We start from the raw sequence: 22,667 nt of genomic DNA on the forward strand, positions 1-22,667 counted from the left end.
CGGCTATTATAGTACTGCACACAAAATGGGCAAGGAGTCGCTGCTCATGCCTCCAATTGAGGAAGCGTCCGGCAGCAGCCGGGATAGAGGCGAAATGCAAGAGGCCCGTGGAAAGATTCCTCGTTAGTGCTCCATACTAGCAGAGGCCTCTGGAGAGCATGTGACATTACAAGTGTTCCCGTTGCAGCTGTGGTACCCTGGAGGAACTGTCAATAATACGAAATAATGACACATTGTTACAGCTACTAAATAAAATCTAATAAAGAAATACAATCCCGCCGAAGTGCCATCTTCTGGCGCAGTGCTACCGCGCCCGCGCGAGAATTACAAAATGCCAACGAGGAATTTACCGACCCACGTACAACTACGATTGAAGTGCACCTTAAACATCCCCAGGCGACCTAAATAAAGTTATCCGGAGCCATAGCTCTGGATAGCCTCCCTCATAGCTTTAGTCGCTTCAGGACGTTAAAAACGTTAATCACCACAAACCAAATCAATACATGCGGGTGTACATTCGAAGCTAAACGACTGCATCCGTAAATCGTAGTCAGCCGTGCAAAAGCGTCGAGAATGTGCTAACTTCTGGTAAAGCTCGAAGCATAGCATGAATAAAGTTGCTTTTATGTCACAGGCGAGCTGCAGATGCATACACTTTCGCTGCAAGATGAAACTACATGAAACAAAGAGAGCGCATTAGAGAAAAAGTGAACTTAAACGCGCTAAAAGCACGCACAGCATGAACACATGCACTTTTTGGAAGCGGCGGGCCTGAACTAGGCTCAAAAGAAGAGGTTGTAAGGAACCGTGGCACTTCACAAAGCCGTGCGTTTTCTGCCACTTCCTCGAAGTCAGCCCTCCCAATCCAGTGTATCTACACTTCTTTGTGTGTTGCGCTCGCCGGATGGTAAAGAAAGAAGCCTTTTGCCATTGCCGTGTCGGTTGCGGCAACTGAAGGCACAGCAGCATGCCATCACAATTAAGTTCTTGTCCCTAACCCACTCAATTTGTTCTGCTAACAGACTTGAACAGTCCGTCTGCGCGTACTTTCGTCGCGCAGGGCCAATAATGGCGGTCGGAGCGCACTGGAAAGAAAAAATATACAAAAGCGCGTCACCTGCTTCCACGTGACACAGATTGGCCAATGGGGGAGCGGAGGAGGAAAGGTTGGGGAGAGCGGGGTGGCGAAAAGATCTAACAATGGCGCTACTTTTGGAAAATTAAGGGGCTTTAGTAAGCAAGAATTGTAAATCCGGAAGTGCTTGCTCACTTCCTAGTTGTATGGGCTATGATGTCGTTGGCCCGCATGTGCAACCGTTGCCGCTTGTGGACATCGAGCACGGTGGTGAAATCAAACACATGCAACTGTCTTCTCTTGATGGCTTCGCTCAGTACTTATGTTGATGTGCACCAAAATTACCTATTACCTATTAATTAGAAACTACCAGCGTTGCTAACATTAACACCTTGATCTACGTTAAGGTGATTCCACAGTGGTTGCAATAAATTGACAGGTGCAATAGGTGCTGGAGCTCACAAAAATACAGGGTTAGCAAATATCAAAACTTTTGGGATGACAGTGTTGCCCTCTCTTGAAAAAACAGCACAAGTCCAGCAGACAGTAGTCGTATTTAAGATTGCAGTTTTCTGATTTTTTTACTTAACCAAGTTGCATTGAAATATATAATAGCATTGCTGTGAATCTTTTCAATCTTGTCTGAGGCAAGATTTGTTGTCACGGTCTAAGGAAATCAGGCCAGTGGCCATCAATCACGCTTGACTGTTACAAGATCAACAAACGGTGGAACTTCAAAAAGTTGAAGGAAAGGGCATTTGGTCTTCTGACTGTACTTGAAGGCTCTCTGCTGCATTTACAGATGTAATACATGGCTCAAATGTATTGGACATTAGTGTACAGCAACTGCAAAAGGGAATTAACCACATTCAAGAAGTGTTCACTGAAATGCCTGTTGTTTGCAGGGCACAAATTAAACGTCTGGAGGCTGAAGCGCACACAAGAACAGAGAAACTGAAGTGTGACCATTTGCGGGAACTTCAAGCACTGGCTGAAGAAAAGGAAGCACAGGTACAGAATTTTCCTTCTAGCACTCATTCTATTGGCCTTTGACTTTTCCATGCAATATGACTGTTTTTTTTTTTCCACATTTTATGACCTCCTCTGTAAGTGAGTACAGCTTGGCTGTGGACTCGATTACAGAAATCTTCTCACTGTGCTTACTCACCTGATATTTGCTGCCAGATTGCATTTTGGATGTGGTAGTTTATCAGCTTCGGAACTAAGTCTGTGAAAGCTCCGAGCACCCGCTGCAGTGACTCGGCAGCTGTGGCATTGTGCTGCTGAGCACAAGGCCTCGGGTTCGATTCCCGGTTGTGGTGGTTGTATTGACGATGTGGCAGAATGGAAGAACACTCGTGTATCGCGCTTAGGACGGACAATAAAAATCACAGGTGGTCAAAATTAATTTGAAGCCCTCCAGACCATAGCATCTCGCAACCCATTGTGAAGCTTCTGCACATTAAACTTCATAGTTTAATTATTTTAAGCTGTGAGTGGCCACTGCGAACAGTGCTGCCAGTGGCAAAATTTTTCGTGCTGGAATGTATTGCAGCAGATGGTGTAATTGCTCTCACCTTGCCCGTTCTCCTCTACAGCTTTTAGTGTAGTGCAGTCAACTCCGTTAATTTGAACCTGACAGGACTGACAAAATTGGTTGAATTATCTGGCATGTCGAATCAAACAAGAGGCAGAAATAACACCTAAACACGCCAATGATTCATTGGCAGTATTAGCCCCGACTCAAAAGCACATCCCCGAATCGAGAATATGGCTACTTTTTACGGGTTGAAAGTAGAAAACTGACATAAGCATGACATTGGAGCTACTAAACAATTAGAAATCGAATGTTCACCTGACTATATAGCGAAACAAAAAAAAGCGTAGCATGGCTCAGATTCTGGCAGTAAGAAAAAGACGAAACCAACAGACTTTACCATCACAGAATGGAGATTTATTCACTTAAAGGGCATCATCATCCCTCAGACAGCACTTTATCGCTGTCTATCAAGAACCACAACATGTGCTTCGTACATTACACAGTGCATTTGATATTCTTCATTTATCTAACGACTCCTCAACAATCGTAAGTGGGATGGTGGCCCACACCTAGATTAACCACTTCACTAGTTGGTTCTGTGACGCATGCAATTCTCCAGAACATCAAAAACATGTGACGTGACTTGTTGCCGCTATCTTAACATGCAGTGGTGATCCAACTGCGCCATTTGCGCCATTTTGCTACAATTCGACTTGCCTGCTCCTGGCTGCGCCCACGCAAGTGCCATTTGCGCCAACTGCACGAAAGTGCGGTATTTTCACATTATCACCACAGTGAAATGTTTTAAGTGGAGTTTTGTAATTAGTCAGCGACCGAATTTCCGCACGCTTGGTTTTTCGGACACCTTCGCGGCACCGCCACGGTACTACATACCGTAAAAACCGGACTATAGGTCGGACCGGAATATAGGTTGATCCCCCAACTAACGAATTCTAAAAATGAAAAAAAATCTTTTCCAGTGGCAAAAGTACCGAAAGACATGACACCCTTACCTATAAACAAATGCGACTCAGCGGGTTGCACAATGGTGACAGTATTTATTTAAATGCTGCTCGCATGTGCACCTGGCCATGTTTTTAGCGATATCGCGCGACCATCGACCCGCGTGCTTGTCAACACCGTATTAACGGCGATGAGCAGCGAAACAAACGAGATACGCGCATGTGTACACATGCCCTTACTTTCGCTATTTCGCCGCTCCGTGCCGTGATGATAAAAGGTGCTGACAAATACGCGGGTCGACGGTCGCGCGATACTGTTAAAAATTCGTCGGGTGTACAGTACACAGAAGGGCACGAAGTCCGCAAGCGCTACTCCGAATCAGAGCAACACGTTTGAACAGAGTCGGATGACGAGTGCTTCTCGCTGTCCAGTCCATAGGCGCGTGCGATCTCTACCGCTTTCAAACGAATGCATTCGACCACAGGCAGCGATCTTACACGCAGCTCTCGGACGGACTCCGCAACCTTGCCTTCCAGTTCTGCAGTCCGCTGCGATCCGGCCACGAAACGACGTTTTCTTTTGGTTGCTGCAAGTTGTAATACGTTGCTTTTACCTCCGCCACTACTGAATGCTATTTTCGGATACTCCAAGTTCGCGCTGTGCTGCCAGGTTGCCGTGGGCTTCCGCGTACTCAATCGCCTTTTTCATGAAGGCGACGGTGAATTGACGTCGGCTTCCGCTCATTTTGAAACAAAATGAAAATGCAGCCTTTAATTAATATAACTTTGCGACAGTGGAAACGCAAAATGCCGGTGCCACAATGTCGCCACGCCATAGAATGAAGAACTAACGCTACAGTGCCTAGAACATTCTAGGCACTATACTCTAACTATACTAACGCCGCGCTGCTGATGATGGCGATGGCGAAGGCGGCTGTTTACTTCATCCGCCCATTGTTGCAAGACTTCCGTAGTTTTTCCGCTAATGTCCGGTATATAAGTCGAGGGTCGACTTTTCGCAATGGTTTTTTGAAAAAAAGTTCGACCTATATTCCGGTTTTTACGGTATATGGGGAACCATGGTGGACGTCTATATGGACTGCTGAAATTTCGACGCAAAAGCCCTTCGCCGTCCAATTTTCCGGACTTTTTGCCATGACCACAGGTCCGAAATGGCATTGATTGAAGCCACCACCACCGCCATTTTGATTATCTTGCTGCCTGGAACAAGGGCTCTCACACGCAGATCCGCTGGCAACCATATTCACCGCGGCAACGCTAGGCCTAGTTACTTCGGCATTCGATACAAAGGTTCTTGCTGTTCGGTACCGTGTTTTTTATTAAAACAATTCGTCGCTGTTAGCAATAGTGCCGATTTCGTCTTTGTAATCCTCACTAGTGGCTTCGAAGCTCGGAAAGCACGACGCATTGCAATATGCCGGATGCTCAAAGTCAGCTTCGCCTCAATACAGCAATGTTACGCGGTGAAGAATACCAAAAGTGGGAAGGGCAATTGTTATGAGACACAGTAGATCTGTTCCATACATGCACCCACCGTCTCCTGTTTCCTGCCACAGTATGAGCACCGACTAATAAGTGTACTGTCAGGCCTTGAGAGCCATTTTGGAGGTGCCTATGGCGATTTGAGCCTTTGGGGGCAGTAAAAGGCATGCATTTGTTTTTGCGGACTGCCCCATTTGTTGGATGTTTTCGCAGCCCCTGCGGAGTCCCAAAAATCAGATGTTGACTGTACTCCACCAAATGAATTGATTTGTGAATATTCAAATAAATCAGTTTACGACTTGATTGTCTATACTTTCTTGTTTGCATATTTGGTGAAATACTCGGCTGAGGTCAATGCATTGCACGCAGCCTCTAAAGGCGGTCAGTTAATTTTAGGACAAAAGAAAATTTAATTCTAGAGTTTTTACGTGGTGAAACCACAATCTGATTATGAGGCATGCCTGTCTTGGTACAAGGGTGGTCTGGGTCGTCAGTTCCAATCGAAACAATCCCTATACGCAATGCTGACAAAGGGAACGACGATGAAAGCAGCACCTATGTGCGAAGATATAGGACCGATTAGCAACTGGAAAGCACGCAGATTCGTGCGTTTGCATGTGCAGTTGGGAACTTTCTGTCAATCTGCTGACTTCCTTGCGCGATTGCAGTACTTGCTGGTTTCGATGGTTGTCAAACACACATAAGTATGAGCTCAGAACCAATCGCTGGTTAACCACTCATGCAAACATTAGCCGCAAGCTTTCTGTGATGGCATGTGGAAAGCTTGCCAGTCACATCAGCCAACAGCCAATTTTCACCATAGCAGACTATCTTGGATATTAGGCCTAATTGGTAGTGCTTCAAGAGCGCGGTCGGGTATCGGCGACAAAAGTTACGCTTTTGCACCCAATCGACTCGCATCTATTAACAGAGGCCACATGGGAAGCCAACAAACCGCCTCACAACGAAAGCTAGTGTATAGGTTGGTACGAACGTTGTTCTCCACCGCCATCACCATCTTTGCGACACACTGATGGAGGCATCTCAACTTGGTGCCGTTCATAGACGCATAGTCTCTTGTGGAGATTCTGGCATTGTTATTAAGCTTAATACACATTTTGTCTAGTGCGGTAAAGCATATCAAAGCGCATCTGTCATTTGCAATGCACATAAGACATTTGCCATCACTTTTTGTCTTGTGCCTGACAGTGCAAATTGTTCTAGCACATTTGTAATTTTATGTCTGTCTTGCGCAAAGGTGCTTGGGGAAGTTATCGGATCGCTGAACGTTATCCACAGTTTTGTTGAGTGCCATGGTGGAAATTCTCAAATGCTGCACGTAGTTGGCCAACTAGGAAACATGACCCTTGGAGCCTCGAAATACAGGATGCGGCAAACCAGCATTTCTGATTACTTTAAGTAATCCAAAGATAGCTGAATAATGTAGTGCATTCCTGCAGCGAAATTTTTTGCCTGGGTTGCATTTTTTTGTGTGTTCGATTAATTCCAAAACCAGCTCAATTAGAAGATTTTTTGCTGTGCTGATGACTTCGAATTAACGAGGTTTTACTGCACTTTTACACACATTCACACAAGAAAATGGCATTCCACAAGGTTGCATTCTGAGCACGACACTCTTCATAGTCGAAATGAACTCTGTTAATAAGATCATCCCATCATCTATTATGCACTCAACATATGACGACGATTTGCAAGTGGCTTGCCGCGCCTCGAACTTACCCACCTGTGAAAGACTACTACAAATACTAACAATAAATAATCTTACACAATGGGCTGACAAAAATGGTTTTTGGTTTTCAACACACAAAACTGCTACAGTTCTCTTTTCCCAGAAGCGAGGGTTACCCTTCAGTCCAGTTCTCACATTGGATGGTATAACACTGCCGGTCAAAGAAGAATACAAATTTTTAGGCGAAACTTTTGACACAAAACTGAACTTCCTGGCCCACATTAACACAACTTAAATCAAAGCAAATAAAGCACTAAATATCCTCCAGGTTTTATCGCACAAGCACTAGGGATCTGACCGAACATGACTTCTACGTATACACCGGTCCCTTGTACGTAGCATCCTCGACTACGGTAGTATAGTTTATGGTGCAGCTAGGCAGTCCTACATTAAGCGACTTGATCCAGTTCATAATCTCAGCCTACGACTGGCGAGCGGTGCCTACAGAACATCACCTGTCCAAAGTTTGTACGTTGACTGCAGTGAGCCTTCCTTACAGCACTGTAGAGCACTTTGCTATGTACTGAGAATTTGGTCATCACCACAACATATATGCTACAACATCGTAACACAGTACAAATCACGGGTACACTGTACAAATAAACCGAACATGATTCGGCCACTTATCTTACGACACGAAGAATACTGTCAGGCTTATGATGTTCCTCATGAAGTCCTACAGGTTGCTGAAAGGCCACCAAGGTTGCCCCTGTGGTGCAATTTTACACAGCTATGTGACTGGACACTAACACATCCAAAGAAAAAAGACATTCCACAAGAGCACATAATACAAGAGTTCCAAGCTATTCAAGAAAATATAAAAACTACTCGAAATTTTACACTGCTGGCTCTAAAACACAAGAATACATAGGTGCTGGGATCATGACGAAAAATTGGAAAAAGGGCATTCGGAAAAATAATTTTTCTTCAGTCTTTACCGCCGAAGTTTATGCAATATGGATGGCAGCCAAGAAAATTACTACCGACAAGCAGAAGAATGCTATTATTTATACCGATTCATTAAGTGCCCTGAGAGCTCTAAACTTAAACTCTGCGTCTAAACACCTGCTTGGTGATATCTTAAACGTGGTTTTAATAAGAAGTATGGAGGAACCATACGATTCTGCTGGGTCCCAAGCCATGTTGGGATACCAGGGAATGAAGCAGCAGATAAAAGCGCATCCATAGCAGCGCACAAAAGCATAATTCTAGGCTTGTGCTAATATTTGATATTTTCGAATAGTTGAACGAATAATGCGCTATTCGATATTTGCTTCGATTCGAATCTTGTTATTAGGCAATTTCAAAGTATTTGGCTCGAATGAATAGCCACATGCGGCAGGAAGAAGGCGTTATCGGAAGTTTTGGTTTTGGGTTCAGTAATACTTTTCCCAATCCAATCCAACCCAACCCAAACCAAGCCAGGAAAACAGAACTATACTCAGAACAAAGCATACAAAAACGCATCTCGTCGGCGTGGTGGTGTGGTCGATTGCGTTTAGTGGGCGACTCTGTCTCTGTCGTGGCGGCATTTGATCAATCCCAGCAGCCTCAGACCACTCCAGAGAGTACCATGGGGGACTTGCATGCGGCCAGCAATCCGATTTGTAACTTTTTTTTTGAAAGATTCCACTGGGAACTGAAGCTCGATGTCTTAAATGCAAGGCAGTCCTGAAGACCCTGACAAGTACGACAGCAACCCTAGCAACGCATTTAAGGAGACACCCGGACTTGCACAAGGACTACCAAGAGAAGCAGGACGCACTCGAAAGGCCATCCAAGCTCAAGGGGACAAGCAGGGCAAGTTGTCAACAGCCATCCATAGTTGGCAGTTTCAAGCCGAAAATGAAAGCGTTGGCCCCAAAAGCCCAACAGATGACAAAAATGATAGCTCGCTTCATAGCTCGTGGTATGCACCCCTACAACATTGTCGAAGAACCGGGTTTCCTTGACATGATGAAGTTCACTATGCTGGATTATGCCGTGCTGTCTTGGACAACGTTCTTGAGAGCCGTTATTCCAGACCTTTATGCATCAAGCAAAGAGAAGGTGAAAAAGAAGCTCGGGGACATTTTTGCAAGCGGAGTGGAGTCGCTTTCAATCGCAACTGATGGTTGGACATCGCAGGCAAACTACAGCTACATTTGTGTAACTTGTCACGTCATGGACAGTGACTTCATGCAACATGTGCATGCATTGGCTTGCACGGAGATGACAGACTCTCACACTGCAGAAAACCTGGAGCTATTTATCGCAGGTGTCATCGAGGAGTGGGAACTTCCAGCCCACAATACTGTGCCGATCTTCGTCATTACAGATAATGGAAGGAACTTCTGCAGTAGCGCAGTCGTCCTGGACTGGTTTGCAGTGTTTTGGACACACCCTTCAGTTTCCCCCCCCCCCTTTTTTTTAATGTGAGGGTAAATGCCTCAGGGCATACCCTCATGGGATGGGGGTGAATAAGGATGATTACACCCTTTAGTTGTGTGTCAGTGATGCCAAAAGAGAAGTGTGAGGGTTTTTGCAGCTCTGTACTAAGACCCGAGTGATTGTGGCTAGATACAAACGGAGTGCCAAGGCCCGAGGACGGCTTCAGGAAATTCAGAGAAAGATGCAGCTGGACCCTCTCGAGGTTATACAAGACGTCCCGACGCGATGGAACAGTGAGCATGCCATGATGGCCAGGCTCGTGAAACTCCATACGGTCATCACTGTAGAACTTTCAGAATCTGACACAGTTCCAAACTTGAACGCAAGTGAGCGGAAGCTTATGAATGCAGCAGTGCAAGTCTTGAAGCCACTTGACCATGCCTCAACTGAACTGTCTGGGGACAGATATCCCACACATTCACAAGCCATTCCCCTGTTGCAGTGTGTCGAGGTGGTTCTAGCTGAGCATGTTTCTGAAGGTGGTGAGGCAGCATTGCTTGCCTCAAGCCTTTTGTGTAGCATCAAGATGGTTCCCTGATATCAAGATGTCACGCCTTCCTGCATTGGCAGTATTGGTCGATCCTAGGTACAAAGATGTCTGTTATGCTGAACGACCCGCAAAGCAATGGGCGTTCACTCTACTCACAATGGCAGCAGAAGAGACTGTGCCAGTTGATCAACATGGTACAGCAACAAGTGAGAACAGCATCTGCTCTGCAGACCAATCAGGGGACTCTGTGTGGAGTCCTTTTACACACTTCAGTTCGCATGCACATCATCAGTCGAGCCATACAATCTCGGATGAGGTTGCTTGGTACCTGAAGGCCCGCCTTCTTTCCCGGTCCGAAGACCTCCTTGTGTGGTGGAAAAGCAAGGGCAGCCACCTTTACCCAACCCTGGTTGCAGCTGCCCGTAGGTATCTTTCAATACCAGCCACCCAGACAAGCAGTAAAAGGCTTTTTTCGACTGCAGGAGCCGTTGTAAGCTGCAGAAGGGAGCACCTCAAATCCCAGCATATGGAACAGCTAGTGTTCTTGCACGAAAATTTGTAGATTTTTGTAAATAATCAAGTTGTTTACTTTCCTTGAATAAATCCCAGACCTTAGCCCTCTGCCGTATTTTTTTTTCTTTACTTGCTACTATTTGAAGTATTCACTTCGAAATTATTCGAGAAGAATTACTATACGCTTCGAACCAAAAAAGCACTATTTGCACAAGCCTACATAACTCACAGAAGACTTCCATACAAAGAGAGTATCCAAGTGATTCATAAGGCCCTAGCATCAAAATGGTAAGAATGGAACTCGTGCATAAATAAGAAGTTACGTATGACTAAAGCCCTGCTTGGTGAGTGGAAATCATGCAGTCACCAAGAACGGTTCTATGAGGTGATGTTATGTCGACTTTGAATCGAACATACGCATCTAACACATAATTTTCTATTCCGAAAAGAAAACCCATCAACTTGCAAGAAATGCCATGAATCACTTACAGTAAACCACAGCATAATGTCATGTCCACATACTGAAACACAGAGGTGGAAACATTTCAACAATTTGTATCACTTGCATATTCCTTTACACCCTACCTTAATATTGGGCGAAGAGCCACTAGTTTCATTCACGAACTTGTTCCAAGTTTTTAGATGAAACTGGGTATTTACATCGACTTTAAGGTAATGCAGCTATTGAAGCCTTAACATTGGATCTTGTACAGTCCTGTGACTGATGCAGCATGGCCTTAGTCGCTTTTGCGCCTTTAAACTTGAATCAACTAACTTAAAGTGCTAGCCCTATGACGAAGACACTCCTCATGATGTTTTTATTTCACTACTACTCAACCATTCATAATAAAAAGATAATTGTATTCATTATAAGACGTAAGAAAATGCTACTTGCCCAGTTCTATTCGATATTTAGAAAAAAAACTCTTTGATGTTACCCTTGACATTGACATGGGCGGTCGGAAGGTTTCGTTTTCTCCACTTTGGCCCGCCCCTCTTTCACGTTTCAGTAGTTTCATTATCGCATAGTGCTGTGCTGACTTTTCTGGCTTGCAAAACTCGCACAAACTGCGAGTAGCAAAGAATATGACATCCATGTGATATTGTGGGATTCCAGAACGGTCCACGTCACTTGGCCAAGAGCAGCTGCAGGGTCGAACACAATGCTCTGTCTTGCCTCGATTTCTCCAAGGCCGCACATTTGAGTTTTGTGCAGAAAACCGTAGCGCCGTCTCTCGGTTGGCGTTTTGCTCACCGACAGCAGTAAAGGGCGGTGATGGCATATGCAATGTCACCACTCCCCGCTCGAGGACAGGTGATTTGATGGACCATTCAAATGCTATTTTCTCGTAAACTAAGCTTTTTCTTGGCACAAAACAAGCGCCGTAAGGTTTCTGGAATGTTATCTTAACAGTCCAAGTTGACTTAGTATTTGCCGGTTGTGTCCCTTGAAAATGCTCTTGGGGCAAGCCGAAAATAGGCATTTTCAATAGAAGATGCCGTGCGTTTGACGTATTCACTGTAGCCTAAGCGCTGCCAAGATGTATGCCAGTGTTGGAGCCACCACGGCCATCGCCATTGGGGTCAGGCGTGTGCATGATGACCAGCCAAGTTCTAATTATCCGGTGAAGGCCAATTTCAGAGTCGAAATAATGATGCAACGAAGAAGAGCCGCGGGTGAGCCAGACGCATCACCAGCGTTTACATACCGTGTGGTTGCTTGCGTGGTAAAATATCCGGACCGAGTTTGATGTCTCCCTTTTGCGTACTCTGTCAATAAACACCTTGACAATGAACATTTAATCCTATAGAAGTGTATAGGCTTCGGCTGACACCTTCAGTCGGGGTCAAATTAACTGATATGTCGAATTAACTGGAGACTAATATTCCCTGTTTGCAAAAAAAACTAGCAACTATTTCTTAGTGGAGCTGCCGAGCCCGCAGTGCTGCGTTTTTCTTGTAGCTGATTGCGGCAATGTTTTGCGTGCCTTGCTGCTCTTGGCAGGTGATATCGAATCTAACCCCGGCCCTAACACTATCGACCATGTGCTCGCTGAACTAAAAAATGTATCCGCCGGTCAAACCAAGCTCATTTTCGAAATACAAGACCTCAAAACTAAGATCAATTCCACTGAAGTTGCGATAGCCGGCTTGACTAAGCGAATGACCAATCTGGAGGCCCATTTCCAAGCTTTTTCACATCTAAAAACCGACTTCGAAGCAATGAAATCTGAGAGTGCTGGGTTTGCTCGACATTTAAACATTCTAGATGCGCGAATTGAGGATGCAGAAAATCGCTCGCGCCGCAATAATCTTATATTCTATGGCATTCCCGATACTAACCCATCCGAAAATTTTGCAGGCTCTGAGGAAACAGTCATCAACCATTGCTGTCAGAACTTGAGTATAACAATTAACCCTGAGAACATTGAACGCGCCCATCGCCTTGGGCGTTACAAATCTAACCACACTCGTCCAATCATCGTCAAGTTTACTTCATCTAAGATTAAAGACACCATATTATCGAATGGGCATAAGTTTAAGGAAACTAACTTCAGCGTCGGCGAGGACTTTTCCCTAAAAATACGAAATGCGCGAAAGCATCTAGTCGCGTTCGCTAAAGAAAAGAGAACAAAGTTTGCTCTGAATTTTAAGACACTGCATATTGGTCTCAAGCGCTACATGTTCGACGAAACCACGCAAACAGTCAAGGAAATAGCAACTCGGCCCTCACAATCAGATTAGCAATCACCTCGTCGTGAATCCTCTGGGAACCGCGCCAAGAACGCTTCTTTATCTAACCTCTCGCTCTCCGTTATATACACTAACATTCGTAGTTTTATTCCTAAGCGTGAAATTATTTCTAGCCTTGTTTCGTCATCAAGCAGCAACCTGCTTATACTAACTGAGACTTGGCTGAACAGTGACATGACAGACAACGAAATACTGACTGACCTACCAAACTTTCAAGTTTTTCGGAAAGACCGTAAAGATTCACGAGGAGGGGGCGTACTCATTGCCGTTAGCCAAGATTTATCATGTTCCCTAATACAAGATTCATCTGACCTCGAAATGTTGTGGCTAATTTTTCACGCAGCACTTAACACAGTTTTACTAGGCGTTTGTTATAGGCCGCCACATAGTAGCCAGGATTTTTCCCGTCAGCTTAATAACGTACTAAGTCAACTGTCCGCAAAGCATCCGAATTCACACATCTTCCTCTTCGGCGATTTTAACTTTCCGAATATTGACTGGCATACCCAGCCCGCACCTATAGCTAACAATGGAGAGACAAGGGAATTCCTAGATTTTTGCAATAACATCAACCTTACTCAGGTAATATTCGAACCTACCCGTGTAACACAGAACTGTGCAAATATTTTAGATCTCTTATTAACCAATCACCCAGACAGCGTTCAGCCCATTACATACCTACCTGAAATAAGCGACCACAAAGTAATTCACGCTAACCTTCTCCTTACGCCAAACCGGCGCCGCAAATACCATAAAACCATCCGTCTTTATAACAAAGGAAATTATAACGCCATAAATAATGAACTTAACGCGTTTTTTCAAGTCTTCTCGTCACGTTTTTATTCCCGCAGTGTTCAAGATAATTGGTTACTGTTCAAAGACAAACTCGAAAGTCTAACTAATAGATTCATCCCCCAAATTAGTTTTCACTCTAATTCACAAAAGCCATGGTTTACTAAAACACTGAAACGTTTGGAGAACAAAAAGAAGCGTCTTTACCGTTCAGCCAGGTCTCAGGGGACGCATAGCGCATGGGCGAAATATCACGAAGCTGAACGATCATATCTCGCCGCTATTTCTGATGCCAAGCATACCTTTTTTCACTCGGACTTGCCCAATATGCTAACTAGTAACCCCAGAAAGTTCTGGCAAGTCATCAATCCGCATCACGCACCAGAAATAACCCTCACAGATGAGTCAGGCACAGTCTTCACTGATGCTGAGTGCGCTACTATGTTTAACTCTGCCTTCTCATCCGTTTTTACGAAAGAAACTGAAATACCGCCATCATTTTCAGCACCACCCTCAGTGATAAATTATGCTATGCCACCAGTTGTCTTTACGTCATCTGGCATTTCGTCCCTAATCGAAACCATGAAAATTTCATCTTCATCCGGTATCGACAATATTAACCCAAAGCTTTTGAAGAATAACAAGGATATTTGTGCGCAATTTTTATGCTTACTTTTTTCACAGTCACTGTTAACAGGTCAACTACCACGCGAGTGGAAAAGCGGTAAGGTCGTTCCAGTCTTCAAATCGGGTAAAAAAAATTCACCCCTTAACTACCGTCCCATTTCCCTTACCAGCGTACCCTGCAAACTCATGGAACACGTCATCTACTCCAATGTCATGAGCTTTCTCGATTGTCACAACTTTTTTCATTCTGCGCAACACGGTTTTCGAAAAGGCTTCTCATGTGAAACACAGCTGGCCATTTTTATTCATGATTTGCAGGCTAATCTTGATTCTAACGTACAGACCGATGCTATCTTTCTAGACTATGCAAAAGCATTTGACAAGGTTCCTCACCAACGCCTACTACTAAAACTTTCATATTTGAACCTTCCCTCTAATATCTTTAAATGGATTGAAGAATTCTTGACTAACCGTTCACAGTACGTCACCGTTAACAACCACAACTCCAATCCTATCCCAGTAACGTCAGGTGTCCCGCAAGGGTCTGTCCTCGGTCCGCTTCTGTTTCTAATTTATATTAACGATTTACCAACACATGTCTCTAGTAATATTCGCATGTTCGCCGATGATTGTGTAATTTATCGCAAGGTTAATAACGCTTCTGACCAAACATCTCTTCAAGACGACCTTAACCGCATTCAGGAATGGTGTGCCAATTGGTTAATGGAACTTAACCCTCAAAAATGCAATATCTTGTCCTTCACGCGTCGCCGTAACCCACTTCATTTCCCATACGTCATAGCTAACGTCCCTGTACAACCGGTTCTATCATACAAGTACTTAGGCATTACCTTGTGTGGCGACTTGTCCTGGAGTACACACGTTACGAACATCATTTCATGCGCTAATAGAACACTTGGATTTTTAAGACGTCATCTCCGCCAAGCCCCTAAACATGTGAAATTATTAGCATACAAATCCCTTGTCAGACCAAAATTAGAATATGCCTCACCCATTTGGAACCCGCACCAAGCTTACCTTATAAATGCACTCGAATCAGTCCAAAACAGAGCAGCCAGATTCATCCATTCATCATATTCTTACGACATCAGTGTGTCAGCTTTGAAAGCTGAATCCGACTTATTGCCCTTATCACTTCGTCGCCGCATTGCCAGCCTTTGCTTGTTTCATAAATTTTTCCATAGTTCACTAGGTCGCCCACCCTACATCGTCCCTCCAGCCCGCATATCTCATCGCACTCGTCATCCGCTTCAAGTTTCCCGACCTCGTGCCCGAACTACCACTTTTGCCGCATCATTTTTCTCCCGTACTGCAGCAGACTGGAACGACCTACCCAACGACATCGCAGCCATCACGTGCTCATCCAACTTTGCCGATAATGTTACCAATCATGTTTCATCGTGTTAACACTCGCTAACCAAAATATATGTACCCACCCCTTATGTAATACCCCTCGTGGGTCTTTAAGGTAATAAAATGAAATGAAATGAAATTAGTGGTAGTCTACTGTATCACAAACACGAAAACAAGCCTCCGAAATGCTTTCCTAATAATGGAAGCCCTCTGCCTATTCATGGATCGAGAGACTCACAGAACGACATCCACCGTTGCAATGCCAATTTGTCCATGTGACGCTAAGACATTGCTGACATGAAGTCCAGTTTCATGTTCCTGAAATGCTATGACAATTTTCATGCTCAAATGAATGCTCAGTTTATTTGCTGCCAGAATAGTCATTTTTAAACTGCCCATATTGCAAAAATATTTTTTGGAAGAATAGCACAGGTTTGTTGGAGGAGAATGCCTTCGTAGCACTTGGCATGAAACACTGAGGCACTAAAATAGTTATGTCCAGTGAAATGTTTGTGCTGCGATTGCTTGGGTGAGTGCACTTCAGCAAGACATGAGGTCTTGCATTCATGTTTTCTTGCCTCAATTATTTTATTTCAGTTGCATGCTAAGAGTTTGGAACACCAGGAAGAAGCAGCTTCGTACAAAAACCTACAGCAGCAGAACCTGGCAGAGAAGACCAAGCAGGAAGCGGAAGTGGGTTCTCTCCGGCATAAAAATGTGAGCATCATTGCTTTCACTTTCATATCTCTCAAGTGGACACAAAAGGGAAAGATAAGTTGAGCCCTTCTACAATACCCTTCTACAATACAAAAGAAGCTGCTTTTACCACGGTGTATGCGATACATTATTTGTAATTGAAAAGGGTGCATTTAAGGGTACAGAAGGCGGGCACTTACCATGGAAAGGTGAGGCCCATGCAAACAGATATGCCCACAGAACCATCCTGCCGTGAGAAATCCAGAAAATAAAGTAAAAGAATAAAAAATCGGACAGATGGTGGCACTGTGTTGAATCTCCCTCATGAGCTTGCTATGATGTCATGAATTTTGATGGCATCTGCTCAGGCCTAGTTAATCTTTATCGCTAAATATGGACTACATTCCATTCTAAGAGAACCTAAGACTGAGCTTGGCAATTTTCAAGGATTCTTACGAAGCCGCTACAGTCCAAATACAAGAACATACTTTGAAATCTGTGATGCCACAATGACGTTCAAGGGATGCGGTATGGATACGAAATTAAAAAAAGAAAAATGAAACTCGGCTTCATTTTTTTTTGTTAGTAATCAACCTCTTACCATGAAATTAACAACAGCAAAAAAAGAATTTTGAAAGAATACTTTATCAGTCTAAATTGATGTAGTGTTTCTCTTTAGCATCTTTAACAAAACTCACTCACACTAGCTCGCAAAATATATTTTAAACTTAAGAACTCTGGCTTGCACACATCCAAGCTCTGACTTGTGAACAGACTCGCATGGGCTGAAGTTCCCGCCCCTCACCCAAGGTGATTTTGAGAGTTTGCAAGCCGGAGCTTGAATGAGCACTAGTTACTTGTTTTCTGCATATAGCCCTGTGGCTTTGGAAGAGTGACTAGTGTAGTTTTCCATACATCATGAGGGTACTGCTCAAACACCTCAGATTTATAGACCTGGCTGACGACTAGGCCTCTTTTTTTCCTGCAAGCACGGACTGAGGTTTTCACTCAGGTTTGTGGTCAGGTAAGCATCAACTTGAAGCTCTTCCTTTGCTCCTTCAGAAAGAATTTAGTGCCACATTTTAATAGAAGTGGCGACTGGAGATCTGTTATGCTGAGCACTAGGTCACAGGCCCAGCCACAGTGGACACATTTTGATGGTGGTGGAACCCCAGGCAGTCAAAAAGTCGTAGTTTTGCCTGAAAGGCAAAGCATCGATCGCAATAGCAAATTAGTGAACAACCATGCGAAGTAAGGAGGGTAGTTTTATCAGCCGTTTAGATTTGTAAACATAGGCACATTAACTAAATTAACAAGCATGGTGTCACGCATGCGCAAGCAAACATGAACACATCTCACTCAATGTCCATGGAAACTCGCTGTCGAAACGCTAGAGGGACGAAGTGCAGCAGCAGCGAGAGAATTGGCCTTCATGTTGCCTCGCATCAATACGACCTAAACCTCGAAAACACAGCGCATGGTGGACTCTGTACCCATTGCAGATGGCTTTCAAGATACAGTGGCCCGGGCGGGCACACATGGTTGCCCGGGCTGTCCAGGGTAGGATGCGCCCCCTCTCGCTACCTTCTCTCCCGGAGCCTTGCGTGTGACGAAAGACTGTGTGCTTCCTCCCCGCTTTCCTCCCATGCTTCTGCAAGATTAAGCCACGATCGCCGGCCCACCCTTGCACACTTTCACTCGCACATACAACATACACTGCGCGGCGACAATTTTATCACCCTTGGACTTTATAAGGAACCTCATGGCGATGGCGACGCTGATGGCAGAAATGCACCTGGAGTGTCCATATAATTGCTATTACAATAAATTTAATCCAGAGCCCTCCGCTATAGTGTCTGTTACAGCTCCAGTGTAGCTTTAAGGCATTAAGCTCCCTGAATTGATCAATTGCTGTGTGGTGGTTCCTGTGGAAAAAATTCATGACTAGGCACTTTCAGCATCTGCTAAAAGGTATTGTAGTAAAGAGGCGTTTCTCGGATGACTCCTCAAAAGTAACAAATTAACAAAACAAACTCCTCATTACAGAAATCACTGAGAAGAGTTGTCAAAGTGCACTAAGTGCTTGTCGTGGTGCAATGATTTCTTACAGTGGCTGTAGTCGAGGGAGATGAGATATGTTTGTAAATGCGATAATGAATTTGAAAGAGCAAACTCGTGAGTGATTTTACTGGGTTGTGAACCCATGCAGTCATAGAATATTTGTGGCTGTGTCATGCTGGGCAGGAAAGAGAGATAGCACACTGAACCCAAGTGCCATTCCACTGTTTCGCTTAATGCGAAATACACCTTGGTTTGCAATAGAACAGCTTGAGAATGGCTTTGGCAATGAAATGCCTTCTCTTGATACACGCGTCAGTTGTTGACTCTTATATCAAGCCGTGGAATACTTGCCTGCCTAAATTAATGGAATACATTCAATACAGCGTGCCCTGCAACAGGGGAACCATGAAGACAGAGACCTCGGATGCTAAGTAGCCGTGAATATAAACAAGGTGTGCTGGTTTGTTCAAGATGTGCTGCAGTCTTCATACCTTTGTTGGAATAAAGCATAGGTTGTTAGCAGTTGCAAGACATCGAAGGAGGAGTGGAAGCACCGTAAAGGGGATCAAAGACAATATTTGATTGCCAATAACTCCGCTTCTGCTGAACGCATTGAAGTACTTTTTGCGGCAAAGTACTTCTGAAATAAGGAATTTTTGCATAATATGCAATTCTCGAATTCAACTATAAGTGCTGCAGGGCTCCTTCAAAATTCTGGCTGGCCCACTCGCTGTGGCAGCTTAAAGTAGCACTGATACAAAGTTCTTTAGGCTCTGTTCCTTGTGCCTAATCAGTAGCTGTTGACCCAATCATTGTGCTTAAAAAATTCAATTGCTCCAGCGTGCAACACTTATTTAGGTATATGCTTGTATCTCCCGAACAGTTGCAGTTTCAATTTCGAGAAGCACACATGCTTGCACACCGTCTATCATGCCATCTGTGCTCCTGTTTCGTCTGCTGGTAGTTTGGTGGAAAACCTATGCATTGCTACACCATCGTAAGGCTTTGTTGGACAGAAGTTCACTACGCAGCATTATCCTAGCATTAGAGAGTTTTAGCCACATTTTAGCTTGTCCGCCAACTTTGTGCTATTCGTAATTTGCTAGATATCTGTAAAGGTGTACGGCAGGAACAGCACTGGTAGCAACATGTGGTGACGCAGTGTCTAACCAGAGGGCAGGCAAAACTAATGCTACAACTTACATATTCTACCTAACTGCTATGTAAAGCATTGGTGACGTAACCATTAAAGGGGCCCTGAACCACCCCTCGGGCATGGTAAATTAACATAGTCCGAGGGTAGCATATGCTGCTGTGAACATCTCAGCCAAGTTTTGCTGTCATACACGGGGCGTGGAGCTCGCAAGCAGATCGCAAAGTCACCTTTCTCATAAATGCTCTCTTTTCAACAGAAGGCCCTGTCCTCACTCTCTTCTAGATGCACTATTTCGTTATTCCCTTAGATGGCTGCTATTGGCCGATAGCTGACATCAAGCTGCGGTCAGCCACATGGCGTAGATACCGCAGCCGCCGCGGGGTGCCGCCCTGAGTCCACTGGCTAAGCGCACTGCGGCTCGCTGAGGACAACCACATTTGGCTTATGTTTAGTGTGTTGCAGGCACCAAAGGCAGAAGTCGTGGCATCTACGTTAACATCCAAAACGAAATTTGAACTGCGTGCCACAATGACATTTAGAATGACATTGCGGGCACGCCCCACTGCGCTGTAGCCGTCGCAGTGCAAGGCATTGAAGAAGGAATGGGAGCACTACCAAGGCCGTATTTGATTGACAATAGCTCCACTTCCGCTGAACACATTGGAGTACTTTTTGCGGCACAGTATTTCTGAAATAGCCTATTTTCCCTTCATATGCCTTTCTCCACTTCGATAAAAAGTGGTTCAAAGCCCCTTTAACCTACTATCAGCGTCAAATGAAACTTGAACAGCGAAGCGCATGGCCCGAGCATTTGTGAAGGGATAGCGTGCACCGTCCGGTCATCACCAGTGACCGGCGCGCACATCTGGTTTGGCCGCACTGCGCTCGTTTGCGAATCAAACAGCCAAATGCGCTCGGCACGTGCACGCCGGTTACCATTGCGGCTGCCAGCGGTACCACACTGCGCAAGTTGGCCGGTCAAAAGAATAAATGTGGCTCACAAGGGGCAAACCGCATGAGCAATTCAATCTCTTATGACGACGGAGAAAACTGCACAACGCACACCGCTGTTCGCATTTCATTTGACATCGATAGCACTTATGGTTTCGGTGAACTGTGCGACAATACAGAAGCTGCAATATTCTAGCTTCTGCTTTCGTTTTTCTTTTCTCCCTTTCACATATAAGAACCAGAACAGATGCGAAATAATCTCACTAGAAGGGGATCGCTCAGTGCGGCCTAATCGGATGTGCGTGCCTATCACTGGTGATGACCGGATGGCGCACATTATACCTTCACTAATGCTCGGGCCACTTGCTTCGCTGTTCACGTTTCATTTGATGCTGATAGTACATACCTTTATAATAATTTTCCTTCAACAGTAACACTGACGTGATGAAAGAAGACATTCAAATGCATATAGTTAAACAAATTGTCGCAGGATGTTGCCGCCAGCTCTGTTACTGCTGGCCACGACACCGGTAACCTGGTAATCTGTAAACAGTAAGAAGTTTGCACGTACACTTTATGTGTGGTCGGTACAAGACACCCAATGCAAACAGTGCTGAAACGTCTTTCGAGTGGTGAGATAAGCCAGAGGTGTCACACGTCACAGAAATCAGTCACTGAAACTCGTGACTTAAAAGTGCTCATTAAGAAGACCTACGCCGATGAGTACATCGATAGATGCTGCGGTTTCCAATCTGCCGCTCGCATGAGCTTCAAAATTAATTTAAAATGTGTTCTAAGCAACATTTGGCTATTGATACTTTACAGATCATACCTATGAGCTCGCAGCCATGTAATCTCCTAGTTATTGCTCGGGTTAGAATTTTTTTATCAGTGCTACCTCTTTAACGGCTATGGCATTGCAGTAATGAGCCCGACGTCACGGGTTCCATCCTGGCTGCGGCGGCTGTTTTTCAATAGGGGTGAAATACAAAAACACTTGTGTAGTTAGATTTAGGTGCACGTCAAAGGACCCCAATGGGTGAAAATAAGCACTCGCATGGCTAAAAGTGCCGTGCAAGTGCTCGCCGTATTGGAGCCACTTGTAGCACCTGTGCTACTCATGCAGGGGAAGTCTGCACACTGGCTGCTTCTTTACAGCAATTTCTGATGTTTCATTTGAATTTGTGACCCCAGCCAAAATCTGGAACACAATGGATTAGATTTCTGAATAACATAATTGGACTTTCTAGGTAATCAACAAAAAGGGGAGCTCGCCTTCACTGTTGTGCATCCCTTTTATGTCATCATCACCATCTCTTACCACATCTTTGTGTCCCTGTTCTCCACCCCCTGTGCAGTGTAACAGGCTAGAGCATGCTAGCTCAGGCCGACCTCTCTGTCTTCTTTAAAATAAATTATCTGCCACTCTCTCTCTTGGCACTAAAACCCCAAAATTTTTATATTCTGGCAGGCAGGAATAGCCCACTCTGTTGTTCCTTTCATAACTGTGCACCACATCTGTTAGCAGACTTAAACATTTGCAAGCTGGTTGGCAGCCATTACATACATATGGAAATACAAGTTGACTTGAACGTAAAGTTGTCAGAAGAGCAAACAAAAGTGTATGAGCATTACAGGTTGTTCCAATTTATCATAGACTGTTTTGTTGAGTGTACACCACCACATTCAGTCATCCTGACAGCTCCATACTATGCAACTTAGAGCGACAGTTTCCGTCAGCCAACCAGGAATTGGCTGCATGTTTAAGAGAAAGGAGGTGGTATTTCCAAATGTGCACCACCAATTTGTCTGTGATCCTTCTGTTCAGCCAGCACCATGCAACTCATACTTCTAATTTTGCTCCTAGCATTTTCATAGGGCTGTGCAAATAGTGAGTTTTGAGACCGAATTTAATACAAATCAGATAGTCCCAGAAACAAATTGAATTAAAATTAATATGAAATAGTTTTCAAATAGTTTTCGAATAATAAAC

The 22,667-nt window shown here is 44.5% G+C and overlaps 1 protein-coding gene across 3 annotated transcripts in view; it reads left to right on the plus strand.

The window, feature by feature from the left end:
• LOC126535966 (uncharacterized) overlaps positions 1-22,667 on the plus strand; it is a 62,412-nt gene that overhangs the window by 34,720 nt on the left and 5,025 nt on the right. For all 3 annotated transcript variants that reach the window (XM_050182844.2, XM_050182846.2, XM_050182845.2), the window contains 2 exons: positions 1,981-2,086; positions 16,408-16,527. In XM_050182844.2, coding sequence (XP_050038801.1) covers positions 1,981-2,086; positions 16,408-16,527 — 226 coding nt within the window. The remainder of the gene's footprint in view (positions 1-1,980; positions 2,087-16,407; positions 16,528-22,667) is intronic.

This window comes from Dermacentor andersoni, chromosome 4 (genome assembly GCF_023375885.2).
Source record: "Dermacentor andersoni chromosome 4, qqDerAnde1_hic_scaffold, whole genome shotgun sequence".
NCBI lineage: Eukaryota > Metazoa > Arthropoda > Arachnida > Ixodida > Ixodidae > Dermacentor > Dermacentor andersoni.